Source organism: Varanus komodoensis, unplaced genomic scaffold (assembly GCF_004798865.1).
Source record: "Varanus komodoensis strain SLA01 unplaced genomic scaffold, ASM479886v1 scaffold88, whole genome shotgun sequence".
NCBI lineage: Eukaryota > Metazoa > Chordata > Lepidosauria > Squamata > Varanidae > Varanus > Varanus komodoensis.
The window spans coordinates 1843851-1866032 of NW_025336576.1; the positions used below are offsets into that span (position 1 = coordinate 1843851).

A 22182-nucleotide genomic window follows, 5' to 3' on the forward strand; every position below is an offset into this window, starting at 1 on the left:
CCTCTGCTTACTAACTTAATCCGTTCCAGGACTCTGGTCGTGAGCCGAGTCAAACTTCCTCATAAGGTTCAATGTAAATAAGATTAATCCGTTCTGTAAATATTTTTTTAAATCAGAAAAATTCAAAACAAAGTAACAACAAAGTAAAGTGCAGTAGAAAACACTAACCTAGGTGGGGTGGGGAGGTTACTGTTTGGTGGGAGAGTCCAAACGACAGACGTGTGATAGCAGTTGTGCTCGTGCAGGGAAGACAGGCGAGAGAGAGACCATTTCGATAAAGCCACTTCACGTTTAATTAAAAGGGGAGAAGACTCCTGACATCAGCAAAGGGGGCAGTGGCACGGTGGGTCACTGTCACAGGAAGGAGTCCATATTTATATATTTATAGATTTGTTCACATTAGTGGTGAAAAGCAGAAATAGGCAAGTGACTTCCAATAAATTACATCCTTTACATTTGCACACAGTGGAGAGGCTGAGGGGAGAACGGCGTGGCAGGTGTGGTGCAGGGAGGGGGCTTCCGGCTCCTGCGGAGAGCAGCGAGGGCCGTTTCCCAGAGCCGCCGAGGCTGGGCACCGTGGCATGGCTGTGGGCAGCCCAGGCCACTTGCCGCCTGGTGCAGGACGGGCCCCGTCCCTGGCCCGTGTCCTGCTGCCTCGCCATGCACCCCCTGGACCTCGCGGATGCATGCGGCAGCCCTGAGCACCTGCACCCAGGAAAGGGGCTGCGTGTGACCTCAGACCCCCCCTCCCAACTTAGCTCCTGAACAGCGGGACCCTTCTGGGAGTGGGGTCCCAGGAGGCACAGCTGGGAAGCCCCTCCCTGGGGGGGGGGGCGCTGGCGGTGCTGGAAGGGGGGACGCTTTCAGGGGATGGCCTGAGCTGGCACTTCGGGCTGCCCTTCCCTCCTTGGGGGCTTCCTTCTCCACAGGCTGCCAGTAGGCGGCCAACTTTCCTCCTGCCCCTCGTCCAAGATGCCTGGAACAGAAGTGGCGACCCCCCGTTCCTGCTCCTGGCTGCCAGTCGCAGAGAAGGGGGCCAGCAGCTGGCTGAGCTTCTGGAGGAAGGAGGAAGGCCCCTTCGCTGGCTGGCTGGCATGCCGGCCACCTCCAGTGGCGCTGCTGACCGCCTCTTGCCGCCCTGCTGCCCCTCACTGGCACCGGGGAGGGGCAGAAGGGAGCCTGTGGCCCCGAGTCCCCCTTGGCGTCTGGCCCACTCCCAGCTGACTTGGCAGTTGTGCGGGGCCGGTGGCAGTGCAGCAGGCCTCGCCCGGCAGGTGTTGTCGCAACTGGGACAGGAAGACGGGCGCCCTTGGGGAGCCAAGGCCAAGCCTCCGCACGGGCAGCAGCTGGAGCCGACCTGCATGCATCCGGCCCCAGGCCAGCAGCCCTCTTCCTGTGCAAGGCCAGGAGGGGGCACCACAGCGCCCGGCCGGCTCGATCCTGTCCACCGGCAGGGGAGGGTGGCCTGCGGAGGAGGCGGCAAGCTGGAGCGGCGTTCTGCGGAAGAGAGCCTAGCTGGACTAGGGCCTGGCTGCTGAGCCGGGGCGGGGGGCACTGCCTGGGTCTGGGCCCAGCCCCAGCAGGGGCAGGGGGATTCGGCTGGAGGCCCAGCGGGGAGAGGGCCTCCTCTGGCCCCCGCTCGGCAGCGCAGGCGGGAGGGCGCTGTCCAGGAGCTGCGTGCAGAGGAGCAGACACGGGCTTGCTGGGGCCACGGCCTGACGAAGCCGGCTCTGTTCCGAGGGGGGACAGCAGCCCACTGGGCGGGACGCTCTCGGGGGGCTTGCCCCACGGAGCAGGCCTGAAGGAGAGGGGGCAGCTGTGTGGTGGGGCTGGGGCCGTGGCATGGAAAGGGAAGGGGGCTGCAGACGGCATGAGCCACAGGACACTGCCGCGCAGCCACCTGGTGGACCCGGGGGGGGCGGGGGGGAGGCTGCCACCAGGACACGGAGGGGCCCCAGGAAGGCGGGAGTGGCGGCAACAGTGGCGCAGGAGCCCACGGGCGGGCAGGGCCTTGCTGGGGGAGGCACCCGGCCCTCGCCTGGCTCAGCCGGTCGCCGCGCAGCTCTGCGCGAGCCCCGCTCTGGTGCAGCGGGGCCGGAGTGCGTCATGTGCTGGAGGCAAAGCGTGGGGCTTCCAAGGGGTCGTGAGGCCACTTCGCAAGTGCAGCCGGCCAAGAGCGAGCGACAGGGAAGCGCCCGCCACCACCCGGGCACCCGCAGGTGGGCGCCTCCCCATGTGTTGCTCCAGCAGAAGCCAGGAGGGCCGGCCAGGAGGTGCCCTGGGCCGTCCGTCTTCGTCCTGGTCCCCCAGGCTCTCCGCTCTCGGGGCTCAGCCCAGATCATGCTCCTGCCTGGCACCCTGCAGCGCTCCCAGCCGCCGCCGCCAAAGGCCTCCTCCGGTGGGCTCGGGACGCGCACGCAGCCTGGCCCCCCCCGCCCTCCGAGCCACAGGCTCCCTTTCCTGGGCGGGCTGGGGGCTGCTGCTCTCCTGCCTCCACCTGCCCAACCGGGGCCTGCGGCCTGCTGCACAGCAAGAGGGGGGGAAGGCACGTGCCCCGGAGGCCCGCGAGGCGAGAGCATCGACACACGTGGCCGCATGGGCTCAGAAGAGGAAGGCTTTCTTCTTCAGCTCATTCCGCTTCCACAGGGCCAGCTTGGCAAACTCCTCAGGCATCATCGCAAAGACACGCAGGAAATCCTCAGGCGAGAGGTGCCTCTGGGGGGGGGGACGCGAGGTCAGCGGGGCCTTCAGGGCGCACCCCGTGCCGCTGCCTCCTCCCAGGCAACCCCCCCCCCGGCTCCTGGAGCAGCCCTTGGGGCTCCAGCCGGGCTGCAATAGTGCGGCAGGACCCCAGTGCATACCTCCAGCCTCATTCGGTCCACGCCAGGGGGCAGCTTCACTCTCCCTCGGTTCGTCACCATCAGCATCTCGTAAGGGTAAATCTTGCGGGGAGAGAAGAGCAACAGCGTAAGGGCCGCCCTCCCTGCCGGCCACCCCCCTCGAGGAGGCAGGGCACGTCCTCACCTTTAGCTCCAGCATGCTGGGAAGGGAGCTTCCTCGGTCCATGCGCCCCCTCTGGCCATTCTGTGGGAGAAAAGCCCAGTCGCTGGAGCCCAGCAATGGGGCTGGAGCGGCTGCGCCGCCCTGCCTCCCCGTGGCCATCCCCCCACCCTCGGCCCTCCACCGTCCTGCCAGTGAGGGGGTTCACCCTCTGACGCTCTCCTGCTCTCCTCAGAGCAGCTGGTGCGGGTGGCGCAGGAGGGCCATGGCCGCCCCCTCTGGGCATCGTCGCTCCTGGGGCAGGCGCATGCTTACCTGCAGGCCTGCAAGACAAAAGGGGGACCATGAGGCGGAGGCAGGCCACTGGCCCCCCTCGCCTCCTGAGCAGCTGGGGTGGGGCGGGGCAGAGACAGGTGATCTCTGGGCTGGCAGGTCTGAGCCGTCTGGGGCAGGACAGGCCTCGGGGTTGCAGGATTGGCCTTATTTTGACCGGGACGTCCAGACCCACGTGCCCAGAGAGCCACCTGGACGCCTCGCCCTCAGGGATCCCTCTGGAGCATCAGAACCGAATGGCGCGCATGGTCCTCCCTCAATAAACCTTGTCCTGCTCCTTGTGAGCCGTCTTCGGTCCCGGCGGCAATGCCCTTTGGTTGTCGCCGCCGTCAAACAATTTGCAGCGAGAAATCCTCGAGGATCCATTTCCAGTAACCCAGAGATCTCCCCATAGATCCTGATCCACCTTCTGCCCCCTCAGTCTAATGCGGCCAGGCACAGAACCCCCAGGTCAGGGCAGGGGGGAGGGGCGGGGGCAAGAGCGGTCCTGCCCTGCTCCAGGCTGACCCCTGGCTGCACAGCTTCTCTTACCTGGGCTGCCCCTTTCGCTACCAGCAGGGCTGAACTCTGTGGACTGCAGCTGCGGAGGAGGAGGGGAGAGGCGGGGTCAGTCGTGGGCGCAGGGGGCTGCCTCTCTCGCCCTTCGGCGGGGAGGGACGTGTGAGTCTCCCCAGCTTGTGGGCCGAGATGAGGCGAGTGACGGTGCATGGACAGGCACGGCGGTGGAGCGTCTCTGGGGTTCGGAACCCGGCTGCCTGGGGTGGGGCAGGACGGTGGCCCCTTCACCGGCTCTGGGGCCAGGGCGCACCAGCCCCACTCCTGCCCTAGGGCAACCTCCTCCACCTGGTCCCCTCCTAACATTTTGGTCTGCAACTCCCAGCGACCCTAACCACTGCTCCTGCTGGCTAGGGCTGACGGGCATGACGCTATCAAAGAGAGAAGCCCTCCCCCATATAGCGAGAACAATAGAAGAACTGAGTTCCACTGCCAGGAAAAACGCAATTTGCTTTCTCAGCTGCGCAGCGGAATCACGCCCAGCTCCACACGCTGCAAAGGCCGCGCTTCCCAAGTTGCAGCCACAGGCAGGCCGAGAGAATGGAGGGGAAAGGCTGCGGGCACGGGTGGGTCTCCTGGTCGAGAAAGTCCTGCCCAGCACTGGAGCCTCCTGTCCCGGCACCCTCGGCTACGGCCTCCCTCTGCGGCTCGCAGGAACGGCCCGGCCCCTTACCCGGGCGAGCGTGCTTCTTCCGTAGGCAGGGAGCGAGGAGGACTTGGAGCCGCCCGTGTGCAGGGCTGGAAGAGAGGAAGCGCTGCTGAGACAGACGGTGCCACATCGCCGGGCTGAGGGGCGTCTCTGCCAAGGGCAGGGAAGGGGTGGCGCGCCGGCCGGCCGGCCTCTGGCTGGAAATGCGAGCCACGAGGGGGACGGCGCCATCCCACCCACGAGAAGAGCGACCAAGGCTCTGCGAGCAGCGGCGGGCATCCCTGTGCCACAGCAGGGCCTGCCCTGCTCAGCCTCTTCCCGGGGCCTCTGGGCCACAGCTGAGGCAGAGGCAGACAAACCTGCCCCGCTCCCCCAGGCAGCGATGGCGCCAATGCCAACGGCAGGGTCCCCCCAGAGCCCCTCAAGTCCCCTTCGCTTACCCCCGGCTCGAGAGCCAAAACTGAGGGGGCCTCACGCAGCGGAAGAGAGTCAAGGAAAGAAGAGGCCCCTCGTGCCCGGGCAAGGCCACCTGGCCCGGCCCTGCCCGCAAGTGCCGCTGGCTCACTCACAGGTGTGAAAGGGCGTTCGGTCAGGGAGGGAGCGGGTTTTCCTCCGGAGTGGGAGCGACTTCTCCATCTCCTCTTTCAGGATCAGCTTGCCGAGGTTGGAAGCCACCTGGGAGAGAAGGAGCTCAGCAGGGCCAGTCCTGCCGCACCGGCTCTCCCTGGCGCCTCACAGGCATCCCACCCCACAGGCATCACCCCCCACACTCCCCAGGGCTCCCACTACCTTGCTCAGCTCCTCCTTCTGCAGCTCCCGCAAGCGCTTCACGTCCTCCGCGAGCTCCTCCTCCTCCTCGGGCTCACCTCGCCGGGATGCCTTCCGCCGCCGCCACTCGGTCTCTGTGGGGCAGCCAGAGGGAGCTTCATGTGGGGCAGCACGGGCCGGCAGCTAGTGAAGGGAGGGCCTTGTGGCCTGCCAGATGCGGCCTACTTCCTCCCCACGGCCTGTGCATCAGGCGGAAGTACTGGCGGGTGGCTTGGTCCCATGGGGAGAGGGCTAGCGAGGGCTGGCTTGCGCTCAGCTGGTCGCCAGCGAGTTTTTGCACTGCCCGGGGTGGGTGGCTGTGCTGCCCCCCCCCCAGATGACAGGTGCGATGGGGCACTCGTGCCGGCCGGGCAGAAGTGGGGCAGGGCCCTGGCGGGCCAGGTAGGGGTTGACCCGGGAGCAACACTGGGACACACGGATCCGCCGGGCAGGAAGGGCCTTTCTTCAGAGCCGGCCCAGCACTGTGCCTGCAAGAGCATGTGGGCCTGAGCGGGAGGCCCGGGCTGGGATCCTCCCTCAGCCCCGAACGCTCAGGCCAGGGGGCACTTGCTCTCTACCACAGCCCACGAGCTGCAAGGTGGGCGGTCGTTCTGGCCCCCCTCTTGGGCCTGAAGTCTGCAAGAAGCACTCCCTCGCTCCCGCTCGCTCTCCCCCCCCCCCCCGCAGGACTGGACCCACCGGCGGAGGACCACGCACCCACAACGGCCAGGGAGGGCGGGCAGGGCCAGTAGTCCGTCTCGATCTTGGCTGGCTGGCCAGGCTCTGGCGGCTGGGCGGCTGGGAACTTGGAGGACTCGATGATCTGGTCCTCGATCAGGTGCTTGCTTTGTGGGGCAGGGGCCGCCAGGGACTCTGGAACAGAGCGAGGGCAGCGCTGGGCTCGGCTGAAGCCTCCGTGCCTGGCCACCCGCCCTGGGCCCTTGGGCAGCACCTACCCCTCTGTTTGTAGATGGGGGGCTTCTTGTAGAGGTTCGTCTCCGTCGCATTGGTATCTGGGGAAGAGCAAAGCTCAGGGCCAGCAGGCCCACCCTGGGGGCTCCCTGAGGGGCCCCTGCTGAGCCGTTCTGTCCCCACAGAGGCACCGCCCCCCCCTCCTGCCCCATTCCTCCCTCCTCGGGGGGCCAGGCCTTCCTGCCCAGGCCCCTGGGTGGCTGAAGGCAGAGGAGCTGCCGCCCTCCAGCAGCTGCATTCCCGGGTTCCCGGGGAAGCCAGGAGGTAGCCGAGGGCCCGGAGCGCCTCGGAAGCGGATCCGCCTGCCCTGCCCACCAGAGGGCTGTGGCTAGCGGGGGGCGAGGGTGAGGTCACCCTGGGAGCTGTGGGCAAGGAACTGGGGGGCAGTACCGGGACGGTGGAAGTGGTGGATCCCACTGCGGCTGGCGCCGCTGGTCCGGCGACCGGCTGCCTGGGTGGCGCTTCCGGGAGACTTGCTCTCCATCCAGTCCCGGCCGACCTGCAGGTAAAAGGTGGGAGCCACAGGCAGGCAGAGGCTGCAGCCTCCTCCTGCAGCCCCCCAGCCCCCCACCCATCGTTCCTCCCCCTTGGGGGCCCTTCCATTCTGCAAGCGCCCTCCCCTGCGCAGGGACATTGGCAACCAGTCCCAGGGGAGCCCCGTGGCAGCCTCCGTGGGCAAGAGCCGCAGCCTCTGGAAGATCAACCCTGCAGCTTCGGAAGGCAAATCAGGGAAGCTGCTGGGAGCAGCTCGGGGGCGTGAGAAGGGGTTCTGCAGCAGCCCGTGTGTGCATACACACCCGCCCACGTGCCTGGGCTGGATTAGGGATGCCACTGGGGGAGGCGGAGGCTCTTCTCTCCCTGGCCCTCCCTCCCTCCCTCTGCATCCTGTCTTGGCAAAACATCTCCAAGACAACCTGAAGGGGCACTTACTTCTGGCGAAGGAGGAGGAGACAGAGACTTGGGGGAGAGTGAGCGCTGCGGGGAGGGGGGAGAGAGAGCGTGTCACTCGAGTCACTCGTCACTCGCAGGCTGGCAGAGGCACCGCCCACGTGGAGTCCTGCGCGGAGCCTTCCCCCAGCCGCCCCCGTGCTCGCGGCAGTGCCGCAGGCAAAGCGAGGGTCCCCCAGAGCTGGGCAGAGGCCCCCCCGCACCGCGCGGGGCCGTGTGGGGGCCGGGGCTGGCTCACCTCTCGGCTGCTGGGCCTCTCCACGTGGTCCAGGAGGGAGTAGGTGAAGTGCGGCTCGTAGATCATCAGGTCGGGGCGCTCAATGTCCAGGATGGCCTTGTCCTTGGGGAGGGCCGCCAAGTCCTTGTAGGCCAGGACCTCATCATCCATGCGGGCCTGGGGAGGGGAGGCGAGGGAGACGGGTGGGTGCTGGGAGGCGCGGGCCTCGGGCTCGCTCTCCCAGCCACTCCCCGCCCGTGTGCGAGGAGCCCTACAAAGAACGAGAGGCGAGGGCTGGGCCCCGGCGGGACAGCCGGGACACTGGGGGGCTGCGCCTGGAAAGGCCCCACAGCCATGGGGCAGCCCGCACAGACGGACAGCGCCGAGCAGGCCAGGGAGACGGTGGGAGCCGTGTGCCTGGGCCGGCACTGCAGGCCCCTCCGTGAGGCGGCGCTGCTCTTCCCCAGCACGGGGGCGGCCAGGCAGAGGCAGGAAAAGCACAGCGCAGGCAGCATCGGCATCGCAGAGCACTGGGCGCCTCCCCCAGCATGCGGCAGGCCTGGAGCCGAGCACATGCGCCCCCTCCTGCCCTTGCTTCAGGCACCATCGAGCCGGCCACAGGCGGGCCTGACCTGGCCGTGGCTCCCGCCGCTTCCAGCTTCCGGCTTTAGGGCTTTGCAGCGCAGCTCAGCCACTGGTTTTTGCAAGGCGCCTGCAGAGCACCGTGTGAGCAGGCACGGCCAACGGTACTCACCACGATGCTGGAGGGCGACCCTGGGACACTGGAGCCCCGGGAGGAGCTGACGCTCCCTGGGGAGGTCAGCTGCTGCTGGAGAGAAGGAGGAGAGCTTGGTCGGAAGCCCTGCAGAGGGCAGGCAGGGCTTGCGGGAAGGGGAAGCTTCCGGTAACGGGTGGAAGACACAGAGGACAGAAACAAGTTCTGTGGGTCCCAGGAAGGGCAGCCCTGCAGCACAGGTCCCGGTAAGCGGGGCCCCGTGCGGCGGACTGCACCTGGGGAGCCGCACCTGCCAAATACAGAGCACGCTCCGGAAAGCACGCCAACCCCTGGATGCCAAGGAAGTCACGGCAACCGGTCCTGGAACACGGCCAGGACTCCCGAGGCACCTGAAAGACTAATCAGTTTCCCTGGAGTGTAGCCACTTCAGCCCTCGATGCCGGAGTTTGGGCTGGACCGATCCTGCTCCCTCCCTCCCTCGTCCAGGTCTGTATTCTGCCAGCTGCCGGGTATTTATTTATTTATTTAAACATTTTTATGCCGCCCCATTCGCCGAAGCCTCGGGGCGGCTCACATCACTAAGTTAAAATAATTATAATATAAATTAAAAATATAAATATTAAATTAAAAATACAACATCTGCTGCTGTGCCACCCACTGCAGTTTTCTGCAGCATTCCTAGACTGGAGGAAGGCGCCACTGAGGTGCCACGAGCACACCGGCTGCGTTGGAGGTGAGCGATGCCGAACGCCTTGCGGAAGCGTTTGGAAAGAGTCCCTGCCGCTCAGTTGCAGCTCACGCCTTCTCCGGGAAAGGAGGGGCTGCAAGGGGCCAGGCCTCTCCCATCGCGACGTCTGGGAGCCTCTGCGTGGCCTCTCGGCCCCCAGCTTGTGGCTGCCCTGGCCAGACGCACCAGTGAGAAGCCTGGGCGTCCCCCACCGGCTCCCGGCTCCGCCAGCAGCCTGAGGTGGGCCGGTCTCTCTCTGGGCCTCCGTCAGCCTTCGAGCTCGCTGCGAGGGCCCAGCTTCGCGCGGATTGCCCCCCTAGGATGTGCCAAGCACTTCCAGCACCCGAAAACCTGCCCACACACACGGAGGGCCTTTGGACACTCCCTCTCCTGGCCAGCGACCACCAGGGGGTGCAGTGTCCTGCACACACGAGGTGCCAGGTTCACACTGCAAGGGCGTTTCCAAACGGTGCCTTGGTCGCTCGGATGGCAAGCCTGCACGAGGGGCGCTTCTCCCAAGTGGAGTTTGATTTCTGCAAGAGGAGCGGCCACACGACAAAGCTGCACATTGTCAGGAAAAGCCCCCCCCCCCGCCGTCAGAGCAATACGACCGTGGGACCAGCTGCCTGGCGAGGGGGGGCACTCCCACACTGGGGACGTTCAAAAAGAAACTGGGCAGCCCTCTGAGTGGGGTAGGGTGACATCCTGAGCGTGGTGTCCTGCAACTCGATGGTCTTCATGGCCCCTTCCAACTGTACTATTCTGCGATTCTATGAAAACAGGGAATAACAGGCGAGGGGACCTGTTGTTATATTGTTATCTTTAAAATGTTTCAGGTAGGACCTCACTGGTACACATTTACCAATGTAATTACATATTTGTTTATGAACAGTATTTGTAAACTACCCAATAACAAATGTTCTCTTGACAATTAATAGTAACAATAAATTATATGTAATGTAATTTTATATAGCAGGACAGGGGAGATCCGCATGGGAGATGAGATAAGGCCGGGGACTTAGGGGCACAGATTAGAGTCACCCCCCTAGAAGTGGAGGGGCTCCTCAGGGCACTGGATGTTACAAAGGTGCCAGGCCCTGACGGGTTACATCCGAGAGTACTTCGAGAGTTGGCAGGGGTCCTCTCACGCCCGCTGGCCTCCATTTTTGAGACCTCGTGGAGAACGGGTGAAGTCCCAGAGGACTGGAGGGTGGCATCAGTGGTCCCAATTTTCAAAAAGGGTAGTAGAAGGGACATAGGAATTACAGACCTGTTAGCCTTACGTCCATTGTAGGAAAATCAATGGAAAGGCTCATAATAGAGAGAGATCTAGTGATGCTAGATAGGGAAGGGAGGCTGGCAGCCACACAACACGACTTCCTGCCAGACAAACCTTGTGGAATTCTATGACAAGGTTTCGATGTGGCTAGATGGAGGGGATGCAGTGGATGTGGTTTACCTGGATTGCAGCAAGGCCTTTGACAAAGTGCCCCATGACATCCTGGTGGAGAAACTGAGGAGTTTTGGGATAGACCAATGCCCTGTCCGATGGATTAGGGCAGGGGTCCTCAAACTTTTTCACCAGGGGGCCAGCTGAAAGGTGCTGTGCTGGGTGTGGGCCGGAAAGGTAGTGCTGGCGGGATGCACGGCGAGGGAAGGCAAGGCAGGGCAGGGCAGGGCAGGGGCCTGCACGCACTGCAATGCAGAGGCTTGCTCGCTTGGAGATGGTTTTCTCCGAGTGAGTCCAAAACGATCTCCTTGTGAGCAAGTCGCCAGCTCCCTGCATGGGGGGCAAGGTGGGTGGCAGCGGGCATGTGTGGCATGCGCATGGTGCATGGGCGCACACGTGGCGCATTGAAAACCTCTGAGGCAGGCCAGATAAATGGCCTGGAGAAGAGGAGACTCAGAGGGGATCTGTTGGCAGCATACAGGGATGTGAGGGGGTCTCACACGGAGGGGGGCAGAGACCTGTTCTCCCCTGTGGAGGAAGGCAGGATGTGCTCCAACAGAGCAAAGCTCAGGGAACCCAGGTTCCATGTAGATACCAGGAAGCACTTCCTGACAGTCAGGACCCTGAGGGGGTGGAATGGGCTTCCACAGGAGGTCGTTGAGGCCCCATTGGTGAGGGTGTTCAAAGATAGGCTGGACGTGCACGTGGTGGGCATGTCGTGAGCGGAGCCGGGGGTCAGGCTAGATGGCCCAGGAGGCCCCTTCTGACTTGCTCTGTTCCTATGTTTCTATATTAACTGCAAATATTTTATACGCTCCATATTCGTACAAAAAAGCAGTCACTTGTTGCAATCAAATTACAAAATGCCCTTCCAAAATGAGAAGAAAATGAAAAGAGCAAAACAAGAGTCCGTAAAGCTTATACCTAATGGCACCAATCTTTATTTAACCCCCGTGTGCGCAGCTGCACATCTCGCCTTTCAGCAGCCTGACGTCGCTCTGAAAGCACTGGCAGCAGCTCCTGCCTCACCAGAGGCTCAGATTTGCTCTCTCGCGAGGGGAGCCACACGGTGCCGCGTCGGCCCCGCCACAGCTCTTGCTCCTTTCGCCCCCCTCCCCACCTTCTCCGCAGGTATCCCTTTTGCGCAGTTAGTGGCTCCCTTCCAATCCCCTTCTAACCCTCAGATGGGCTTTCCCAGCGGTGATTCCCACTGAGCTCAATGGGCCTCCTTCCAGGTAAGTGAGGAAAAAGACTAATACGAGGCTATGGGGGACTGGAAGGCGTGCGCAGCCAGGGCTGGGCAGGGCAGGGAGGCCTCACAGGCGCGGCACGAGATCCGGGCTGCAGACGCAAGCTCCGTTTCATTTTTCCAGCCCTGCAGGTGCTACAACTTCAGGGAGGATGCTCTGGGTACCTACTTTTAAAACTGGGTTGGCGAGCAGTTTTTCTTCCAGCAAATCAAGAACACAGAAGCTGTTGCAAAGCGCAGGCAGGCAGGTGGGTAAGAAAAGTGCTGCCTGGAGCACGGTGCAGCTGAGGGGCGCAGAGGGTCACGGAAGGAGGGCACGCACGGCCTGGCCCAGCGGCGAGCCGGCCAAGGTTTCGCAGGCAAAAGGGCGACTCCCTCTCACGCAGAGAGACTCCCTCCCTCCGGACAGCCGGAGGCCTGCTCCCGGCCAGCGTGGCACCCATGTCTCAAGGGCTGATCATCAGATGGATCACGCTGAACCTCCTTGCAAGGAGGCTGTCAAACCAAGAGGGCACCTGACTGCCCTTCGCAACGCAGCCTCCCTGCAAACGCCTCACTCTGAGCAAATCTCGCCGCTGAAATGGTAGCGGGAATCTCCACTGAACTAGGCACCCAGCTCAGAAATTACCTTCTGTAGCTTTTCCATTCAGTGAACTCCTGCGGGGTCCAGTTCAGGCATCAAGCCCTGTACGGGGAGAAGAAGCAGAGGTGTGAGCAGCAGGTCCCCAACGGCCTGCCCAGGGCTAGGGACGGCAGCCAGAGTGCTGCGGGGGCAGAGGAAGACTGGGCCCCCTATGGCGCGCCCACAGGCTGCCTGGTCAGCACCGCTCAGAGAACACAGATCACGGACAGGAGGAAAGTGATCGAGCGGCCAGCCAGAAGGAGCCACGCCCCAAACCCCTCTCCTAGGAACGGCCTTGGAGGCTCATTGGGTGAAATCCAGCATAAGCCCTACTCAGCGTAGACCCAGTGAACTGAACTGCACCTAAGTGAGGGGCTGAAAACTTCTCCAAAGGGGTCTACTTGAAGTCGGACGTGTTGGGCTTTACCCTCATGTGGTGCTTTCCCATCAGTAAACTGCCCATGGGGGGCTCCACGCGGCTGGTGCCAGGCAAGAGCGGGTGCCTCCCCGGTGCACCCAGCCCCCGCTCTCCTGCGCAGCCTCTGGCAGCTGCTCCCGCAGCGGCGGCACCTCTGACCAGTTCTGGGCATCGAAGCGGGCATCAGGCAGAGCCCCAGAGCGGCACCGAGGAGGGCTCCATGGAGGAGGGGGCCAGGTGGGGAAAGGAAGCCCCCCCATCTTGTTTGGTCTCAGTCCTGCCCTCCTGCCCCCGGGAGACTGAGGCCGCCAGGCAGGAGGGGGAGGGGAGTGATGCTAGTGCAGGAGGAGGGGGGGCCAGGCACATCATGCTGTGCTGGGGGGGGGGGGGCAGCAGGGCAGGGTGGGAGAGGCCAATTCGGCTCAGATCTTCAGCTTGCGCGGGTAGAACCAGGGTGGCACCAGCGGCCCCCTCCACAGAGGCATGGAGGGGTGCACATCTGATGGGAGGCGGGAGCTGAGGGCGCAAACCTGCTCGGCTGGTTTTCTGCATCCCTCCGACCCTTCCAAGACTTGGGCCGGGACTCCTTCCGCAGGGCGAACAGGGCGGTTCAGCATCACCCACCCGCCTGGCCTCCTGCTGGCCCACTGCAGACTCAAAAGTCTGTGAGCAAGCACAGCGGGCGCTCCGAGAGGCCGTGGGTCCCTGCCTGAAGGGCAAAGGGGCCACTCCAGCTGGCAGCCAAAGCACAGATGCCCTCAACGGAGCTGCGGATTCCCGGCAGGCACGGCACCCCACTGGGCCTCTTGGGAAAGCTGGCTGGACACCCACCAAGTCTGTCCGTGGCTGCGATGGCTGCAGCCGGGCAGGTGGCCGCCACCTTGCCCCCTGTGGCCACGTGGATGACCCTGAACTGGCTGTGTGCCAGGAACCAGGGCAGGGTTGCCCGAGGGACAGCCAGATCGTGACATCAGGAGCTGCTTCTGCAGCGGGGCAGCGGGGCCAGCAGAGACCAGCCTTGGCCCCGAGGAGTGGGAGCAGCTGCGCCCCCCCCCAGAAGGCTCCCCCATCTCCTGAGGCCTCCAGGTGAGCCCGTGGGCCCATCTGCCCTGCATCAGCCTTGTTGTGCAGGCCGATCGCTGGCCTGGGGCGCAATCCGGGAAGAGCTAACGAGCCGCTAGGCACAAACACACAGCCCAGCCGGGAGGTTCCAGAGAGGCAGCCTGGCAACAGCCTGGCGGCAGCCCTCCCCTCACTGGCAGGCAGGCAGGCAGGCAGGCAGGCAGGCAGGCCCCACATTCAGGGCAGAGGCGGGAGAGGCCGGCACACGGACGGACGGGCGGGCAGCCGGCGGGCTCCTGCTTCCGGCTTCTCCTTGCACTGTGTCCTGGGGGGAGGGGGTTTGAGGCAGCAGCTGCTTCCACAGACAGGCGGGGTGGGACCAGGCACTGTTATCTGGCGGCCAACAGGGACAGCCTCAGGGAAATTCAGGAAAACATCACTGCACAGAATCCAAGCACAGAGTGCTGCTCAGGGCACAAGTGCCCCAGAGAGACGTCTCTGTTTTTCAAGACCGGCAGAGGAGGCCGCCCTGGGAGTCCCGCACCAAGGGCAAAGCGCTCGGAGCGTGCATGCGCAGCAGCGCCTTCCTGGCTGTGGCACCGAGTGCTGGGCCAGAGCCCTCCTCCTGGCGCACACCACTTGTGCATAAAGAAGCAAGAGTGCAGCCAGGGACAGCAGGTGGCCCTTGCGTTTAATGCTCGGCTGTGGCTCCATGCCAGGCCGAGACAGAAAGGGGCTCCACGGCCTTTGGAAGGCCTTCTACTTGCAGGCCTTTTTTCTGCCACAGGATTTCTGCTGTTCTGCGTGATTTTGCCCTCACCACGACACAAACCACCCTGAGCATGCTGTCTGCCCCCGGGCTTCTTGCTGAGGCAACACGGGAGCCCCCTCGGGAACGGGCATGAGCAAAGTGGCACGCGAGTGAGCCGGACCAGTGCACTGCCCACCCTCCCCCACGCCACCGGCCCTCCCGCGGAGCTTGGCCGAATCGCCTTCTGGATGCCCCCGGCTCCCCCACAGAAGAGGCCACGACCAGCCTGCCCGGTTCCTCTGCCCTGAAAGCCCCGTCTGTGCGTGGGGCCGGGAGCGGGGTGGGCGCCGGATAAGGCTGCATTGTGTGCGCCAGGCAGGGAGGAGCGCTGGGCCTGCGCTCACTTTTTCCACGAACGCCGTGCTCACAAAGCGAGCGGGGCAGGACTGCCGGCCGGCCAGACTGGGCGCCCCCTTGCTCACAACAGCCTCGCCCGGTGCCCCCGGAGCCAGCTGGGGCGGGGGGGGGGGGGGGCCGGCGCCCCCCCGTGTGGGGCGGCGCCCCCGGCCCCGGGGGGGCCGGGGGGCCCGGGGGGGGGGGGGGGCATCCCGCGGACGAGCTGCGGCTGGCCTGAGCGCGTCGGGCAGGTGTTGGGGCCAGAAGGCCGGCTGCCCCCAGAAAGGCCCTCGCCACGCCACGCGTTTCGCGCCCCGCACGGCCGGCCTGCCGGGGCAGAGCCAGGGGCGAGGGAGCAGGAGCTGGGGCAACCGCCGGCCGAGGCGGGCAGGGAGGGGCGGCATCGCGGCTCGGCTCGCTCGCTCGGCGCGGCGCGGCGCAGCTCGGCTCGGCCGGCTCCCCGCGCCCCCGCTTATCGGGAGCGCCAGCCCCGCCGCCGCCGCGCCCGCTCCCTGGCAACCGCCAATCTCCGCGGCCAGCCGCGCATTCCCGACCAGCGCCCGGGCTGGGAGCTGCTCGGGCACGTGAGCGGCCGCGCCGGGCGCCGCAAATAAGCGGCCTCGGGAGCGCCCGGTGCGGCGCGAGGGGGGCGCCGGAGCCTCGTCCCCCGGCAGGGGAGGCGGGCCCGTGGGAAGGTCGCGGAAGGCGCCGGGCACGAGGTGCACACGCACCCGGGCGGGCGGGGGTCCCCGGCGGGGGCGCGGGAAGGGCGAGCGAGCCGCCGCGCTGCCCCCTCCCTGCCCGGAGCAGGCCCCTCCCTGCGGCCCGGACGGTGTTCCGCGGCCCTCCGGGGCGACTGCGCCGCCGCCTTCGCTTGGCCCCGTCTCCCACCGCGCGGCTCGCCTGCAAGGCGCCCGGAGCGGCACCCCCGGGCTCGGCGGGGAGCGGCTGCCCCTGGGCGGGCCAGGAGGCGCAGTGTGGGGCAGCAGCTCATCAGACCCACGGAGCCAGCGGGCCGTGACCCGCCAGGTGCAGCAGCTGGCGAGGGCGGCCCCACACGGGCGCAACGGCTCTCCCAGCCTGCGGCCCTCGAAGCAAGCGCAGCCCAGCCAGGAGAGCCCCCCCCCGCGAAAGCGCCTGCTCCCCTCACTCATGGGTCGGGGCACCTCCGGCCCCGAGTGCAGCACGACGCTTGCCTTGCAGGCCCCACAGACACGCACCAGGGACCCTGCGCCCCAGGAGAACTCCAGCAGGCACCATGCTCCCTGTGGGGCTGAAGGAGGGGTGGGAGAAGCAACTCTCCCCCGCCCCCAGCACGTCACGTCTCTGCCTTCCCTTGGACTGTGGCCGCCGACACATGGGCCTTGGCACTCTGAGCGACGCCCAGCCGCAGCAGTGGCCCTGCGGGCAGCCACCCAAGCTCGGCAGCGCGTCTGGTCATTGTGCCGCTTCTCCTGGCACACGCAAAGCAGGCGGGGGCACCGTCCCGCTGCTGCAGGATGAGGGGGTGGGTGGACATGCTGCCCCTGGACTCAGACCCCCAGGAAATTTCCAGCATGATCCGGGGAAGCAGACGGGAGCTACAAAGCTACACTCCCCAGTGGACCGGCCCCCGGTGCACATGCCCCGTGTGCAGATTTTCCACAAACACCCCACGTGCTCTGGCTGTCCGGCAACCAGCAGGGTCAGCAGAGCAGCCCCAGGACAGCCCTGCCACTGTTCCCGTGGGCGGGAGGCCCGCTGGGTGTGGCGTGGCCTCGGCTCTGTGCTCAGGCTCTGTGCTCGGGACGACTGGCAGGGAGGCAGGTCACGTGAGGTGCGAGCTGCAATTAACAGGATTAGCTGGCTCATCTCCTCCTCGGTGGAGGGGGCCTCACGCTCCTGCTTGCTGGCAGAGGGAAAGGAAAGGCCGGCCAGGCTAGGCCAGAAGCCTCTCGGGAGAGCTGGACAGTGGGGCTCCCGTGCCACGCTGCCAAGCCGATCGGAGAGCGCCCAAAGTGCTCCCGTGTGCCCGTTGCCCATCTGCCATCCCAATCACGTGGTGGCCACCTGGCTGCCCATGCAAAACCACAGCACAGCACTTTCTTGCCCATGTGCCCCGGCAACTGGGGCACACCGGCCTTGCACTGCTTCTGGAGTGGAGGTCACGCACAGCCAGGCGGGACTAGCAGCCGTCACACGCCTGTTCCTCCAGTTCCCTTCTGAAGCCACCCCAAATGGGGGACACCACTGCACCCCAAGGAGGTGAAGCCCACAGATCGACCCTGGGCCAAGCAAAGAAGCCCTTCCTGAATCTGCCCTGCATCTCCACCCCATGGCCCACGGGGTGACCCCTCTGGGCTCCAGGATAAGGGGAAAAGGTCTCCCTCTCCCCAGCACACGTCCTTCTGAACACTCCGCCCTGCCTCCCCTGCCTGCCTTCTCGGCTAAGCCAGTCCGGATCCCAGGCTCTCCTCGCCTCACTGTCCTGCCAATGTCAGCCCAAACCAACTCCTCCCTCCCTCCCTCCCTCCCTCCCTCCAACAAGGGCAGTCCCAGAAAGGCCACCCCCTTCCATGAGCTCCTCTGAGAGCGTTGTGCCAAGCAGCCGCTCAGGCTGGCTGGCAAAAGCGAAGCTGCCCTGGCCTCTGCCTCCTGTCCCTGAACGGAGAAATGCAAGCAGGCTGGCTGATCTTTACTTTGTTTATCGACATTATTTTAAAACTACCCTTCATCCCGAAGGATATTAGGGCAGCACACAATCAATACAGCCAAAGCAGGTCAGGCAAAAATACAATAGTAAAACAACCCCCTTCCTGAGAAGACAGTTAAGAGGCAGCTCAAACATGGGACGGACTGGCCAATATATCTCCACTTAAAATGCCTGGGCAAAGAAAGGGGCTTGACGCCACACCAAAAGACTGCAGCATCACTGGCAGCCATACCTCTGTGGCATGGCTGGAGATCTTGTGGCCCTCCAGGGGCGGTTAGACTGCAATTCCCCCTTCCATCCAGCAGAGCCAGTGCGGGGGAGGATGGGAGCTGTGGTCTACTGAGATCAGGAAGGCCCTGCATTCACCACCCTGCAGGAACTGGGGCGCTGACTTTGTTGCCATGCAAGCATCCCTGGAGAGCAAGAGCATCTGAAGGTCTCAACACAAGGGAAGGCTAGAGAGGGATTCTCCCTCAGGCATTTGGCCCCAAGCCATTTAGGGCTTTCAGGGTAAGCACTGGCACTCAGGAGCAGACGGAAAAATGGAGCCAGACTTGGTTTGCACACCTAAACAGTTTCATCCTAAGGGTGCGAAAACATGCCGAGCTGCTTCTGCAGGCATCCCAAGTGGCTCTGATTGCGCTCTGCTCATGCAGGAGTGCCCCCCCCCGCCGGCCAAGGCATCCCTGCCAGAGGGCTGCCCAGCTGCACCTTGAGTGCCTCCAGTGCAGCGGCACCCACTGCCTCCCTAGGCCCTGGGCTCCATTTTCGTCCCGCTCTAATAGTCAGGAAGTTTTTCCTGATGTCCAGCCAGCATCTGGTTTCCTGTGACATGAGCCCATTATTCCACGTCCTGCACTCTGGGATGATGGAGAGGACAGCCCGGCCTTCCTCTCTGTGACAGCCTCTCAAGGACTTGCAGAGTGCTCGCCTGTCTCCCTTCAATCCTCTCACAACTAAACATGCCCAGCTCTTTCCATCTCTCTTCATAAGACTTTGTTTCCACTCCCTGAATCATCCTTCTTGCCCTCCTCTGAGCCCTTTCCAGCTTGCCTGCTCTTTATTAAACTGTGGAGTCCAGAAGTGGATGTATTTTATTTATTTATATTGCTATTTATATCCTGCCTTTTTCCTACAAAGGGCTCAAGGCAGCTTACATCTTTCTCCTCCTCCATCTTGTCCCCACAACAACAACCCTGTGAGGTGGGTTGGGCTGAGCGTCTGTGACTGGCCCAGAGTCACCCAGCAGGCTCCATGGCTGAGCGGAACCCGAACCCGGATCCTCTGAGTCCCAGTCCCACGCTCTTCACCACCACGCCACCCTGGATGCCAGACTCCAGATGAGGCCTAACCAATGCTGAGTGGAAGGGAACCGATTCTTGGAAGCTGCACCTCTATTAATAAAGCAGCACAATAAAACATTAGCTCTTTTTGCAGCCACATCACACCGTTGACTCATACTCAGCTTGTGAGCGACAACAATTCCAAGATCCTTCCCACTTGCAGTATCGTTGAGCCAAGTATTCCCCCCCCCCCCCGTAACAATGCATTTGCTCTCTTTCTCCGAGGTGCAGACCTTGGCATGTGTCTCTATTGAATTCAGTTCTGCTGCTTTCAGCCCAGAAGTCCACTCTATCGAGATCACCTGAATCTTCTTTGTCTTCCAGTTTTGCCTCATCTGCAAATCTGAGAAGCGTTCCCCACACTTCCTCATCCAAATCACAGATAAAAGAGCTGAAGAGCACTGGGCCCAGGACTGTCCCTGCAGCACCCCACCTGTTACCTCTCTCCGGCCGGAGGAGGAGATGCTATTGCTGAGTCTGATTCTGTGACCAACTGCAGATCCACCTGCTCCCTGTTTCCTCTAGCCCAGTTTTAGCTAGTCTGTGAATCATGGAGCACTTTGTCAAAAGCTTTGCTGAAGCCAAAATATCTTATGTACACAGCATTCTCACAGTCCATCAGGGAGGTTACCCAATCAAAAAACAAAGTCGGATTAGTTCAGCAGGATCTGTTATTGACTATTCTGTGCTGACTTCTAGTAATTACTGCATTGTTTTCAACAGGTCTGCAGACCTATTGCTGTACAATCTGCTCCAGAACTTTCCCAGGGGTTGGGCGTCAGACTGCCTGGTCTGTCGTTCCCAGGTCCTCCTTCTTGAAGATGAAGACATTAGTCCATCTCCGGCCAACAGGCACTCCTCCCGTCCAAGATTTCCCAAAAGTAAGAGAACGTGGTGGTTCTCCTTTATGACTCTAGGATGGAGTTCACTGGGCCCTGGAGGTTTGAACTCATTCGACCCAATTTGGCAGTCCTTGACCATTGGCCTATCAATATTGAGCTGCCCTCCTGCTCCTTCAGCGCCAATTGACCATTTCTCCCTTCTCTTTGGCATCTGTTATTATTTGGCCACCCACCGAGCAGCTGAACCCCATTCCGCCCTCCATTCCTCGCCTTGGTTCGCTCCTCACATCAGCCTCCTGGAAGCCTCGCCGCACTCCCGCGCTACCTGCCCGCCCGCCCCCCGCAGCCACGCATCTCCTTTCGCTGGCCCTGCCCGCTCCAAGCGCCCGACAGCGCCCTGGGTGTGGCTGGCGGGCGGGCGGGCTGCCGGTGCGCAGGGCCACTTCCCGCGAGCGGGGCAGGGACTCCGCGGGGCTGGGCTCCTGCGAGCCCGCGCTCCACCGAGCGAGCCTGCAGCTCCGGGCTCTGCCCCGCGGGAACCGGCGAGGCTGCAGACGGGAGGGCGGCGCCGGCCACGCCGACGGAGGGAGGCCTCTGGGCAGCTGCGCGCCCCGGCCCCTTCGCGTCCTGGGGGTGGGGAGCGGAAGAGCAGCCGGAGAGCCTCCGGAGGGCGGCCGGGACCCCGCGGGATGGGCGGGCGGGCGCGGGTCGTGGCGGGAGTCGCCCGGGCGCCGCCGCAGGGAGGCCGCGAGGGCCTGGAGCGTCGCTTGCGGAGGCCAGAGAGGCGCGGACAGCCTTCCCGCCAAGCCGCCGGGCTGCCGGTGCGGGGCTCGCTCCCCGCGTCCCCGCGCGCACGTCCCACAGAGCAGCAAGCGCGGCCGTGGAGCGGATACAGATCTCCTCCGCCCGCAGCGGGACCGCCTCGCCCCTCGCTTCGCACCGGCCTTCCGAGGCCAGCAGCGCCGCTCGATCGGCGCCTTCCCGACGGGGCGGCAAAGGCTCGCGGTGCGGCGCGGGGGCGCCCCGGGGCATGCAGGCGCGGCCAGGCAGGGCGCAGCGGGTGCCTGCGTCCCGTTCCCCCGAGCGGAAAGGCGGTAGCGGCGGCCTGCCTCTCCCCCTCTCCCGGGCACCCAAACACAAGCTCAACAGGTGCAGCGGGGGCTGCGGCCGTCTCTGCGCACTCACCGAGCCAGACGGGGCGCGAAGCGAAGAGGCCAAGGGGCGAGGGCCCCGTTCCAGGGTGCTGCAGCCGCCGCCAGGCGAGCGGAGCTCGGCAGGCCGCGCCGGGCACCGACAGCGAAATCGGCCGCTCGGGGACACGCGCGTCTGCGCGGGAGAGCGCAGCAGCCTCCCCTCGCTCTGCCCGCCCCTTCTGGCGCTGCGGGGCCGGCTTGGGCGGCCGCGGGGGAGCGAGCCGCGCCGTGACGGAGCAGGTCTGGGGCGCGCCCGGGCGGGGAGCGCGGCAGGCGGCAACGGGCCGCGGACCCAGCCGCCGCCGTCTCCCGCCGGGAGGAGAAACCGAGCCGCCTCTCCTCGTGGCTCCCAACCCATGCCTTGCTCTCGAAGAGAACGGTGCCGGGGCTCCTAGCAACCCCACGAGGCGCCCCTGCCGCCGCCGCGGCCCGCGCATCTGGAGCAGGCCATGCTGGACCTATGGCGCGGGAGAGGCTGCGCGGTGCGCCCCTGCCCCGGATCACGGAGCAGGGTGCTGCTGTCGCCGCGGCTCGCGGAGCAGGACGCCTGAGCGCTCGGGTTGCCCGGCCAGCGAACCACGCCCGCCGGATCCGTCTGCCCTCGCAGCGCCCCGGCGGCCCGCCAGGCTGGCCTGATGTGCCCGGCCAGAGCGCGGGGCCGGGCGAAGCCCGCACGGAGAGCACGTCCGGGGGCAGAGCGACCCCCCCTTCCAGCCCGGAATTCCCCTGCCGGTGCCAGTTCCGCGCAAGCTGATTGAGCGGGGCCGGCAAAGGCCGCGGAGCTGCCGACAGACGCCCCCGAGCTGCCCGGACAAGCCGGTGCTGCCATTCTTGGGGCACGGAGCAGGGGGCCAGGCGCGCCCGCCTCGTCCCTGCGCTCCGGGCCGGAGCCTCCGGCACGGGGCCGTCGGGCGTCGGCCAGCCGCTGTTCCCGCGTCTCATCAGTGCTCCTGCGTTGCCCCCGGGGAACTTAGCGGGGCCGTGACCGGGAGCGGAGGGGGCAGGAGCAGGGCAGGCTGCCGGAGGGGCTGCGGGAGCGGAATGCCGCGCGTGCCAGGGCGAGCCTCGCCGCTGCTCGGCCTCGGTCTCCACGGCTCGCCCGGGGGCAACGGGACGGCAGCCATTTTCTGGGCGGGCCCGCCCCGCCGCAGCAGCCCGGCCGTTCGGCGGCAGCGGCCCCCCCGGGGCGCGCGCCCCAAGGCCGGACCCTCGCTCCGCGG

The 22182-nt window shown here is 64.9% G+C and overlaps 1 protein-coding gene across 3 annotated transcripts; it reads right to left on the reverse strand.

Annotated features, from left to right (window-relative positions):
* Positions 1-269: 269 nt before the first annotated feature.
* Positions 270-21096, reverse strand: DMTN (dematin actin binding protein). Of its 3 annotated transcripts, none has more exons than XM_044417421.1 (16): positions 20955-21096; positions 12272-12328; positions 8236-8307; positions 7503-7658; positions 7247-7291; positions 6707-6815; positions 6301-6357; positions 6062-6217; positions 5327-5439; positions 5107-5212; positions 4562-4626; positions 3865-3913; positions 3316-3323; positions 3025-3084; positions 2862-2942; positions 270-2715 (listed from the first exon to the last, which is right to left on the reverse strand). In XM_044417421.1, exons 2-16 carry the CDS (start codon positions 12287-12289, stop codon positions 2602-2604), a joined length of 1209 nt encoding a protein of 402 aa, XP_044273356.1. In that variant the 5' UTR covers positions 12290-12328; positions 20955-21096; the 3' UTR covers positions 270-2601. The 3 variants fall into 3 exon arrangements, with proteins under 3 accessions (XP_044273356.1, XP_044273355.1, XP_044273357.1); XM_044417420.1 differs by having other exon boundaries at positions 8236-8310; XM_044417422.1 differs by lacking the exon at positions 7247-7291 and having other exon boundaries at positions 8236-8310.
* Positions 21097-22182: the final 1086 nt, after the last annotated feature.

Excerpts from the sequence above, each read along its gene's own strand:
- DMTN (XM_044417420.1), bottom strand. Across the intron at positions 6,816-7,246 it reads CTCCTCCTCCTTCGCCAGAA|GTCGGCCGGGACTGGATGGA; the intron begins GTAAGTGCCCCT and ends TTTTACCTGCAG. Across the intron at positions 5,213-5,326 it reads AGAAGGAGGAGCTGAGCAAG|GTGGCTTCCAACCTCGGCAA; the intron begins GTAGTGGGAGCC and ends CTTCTCTCCCAG.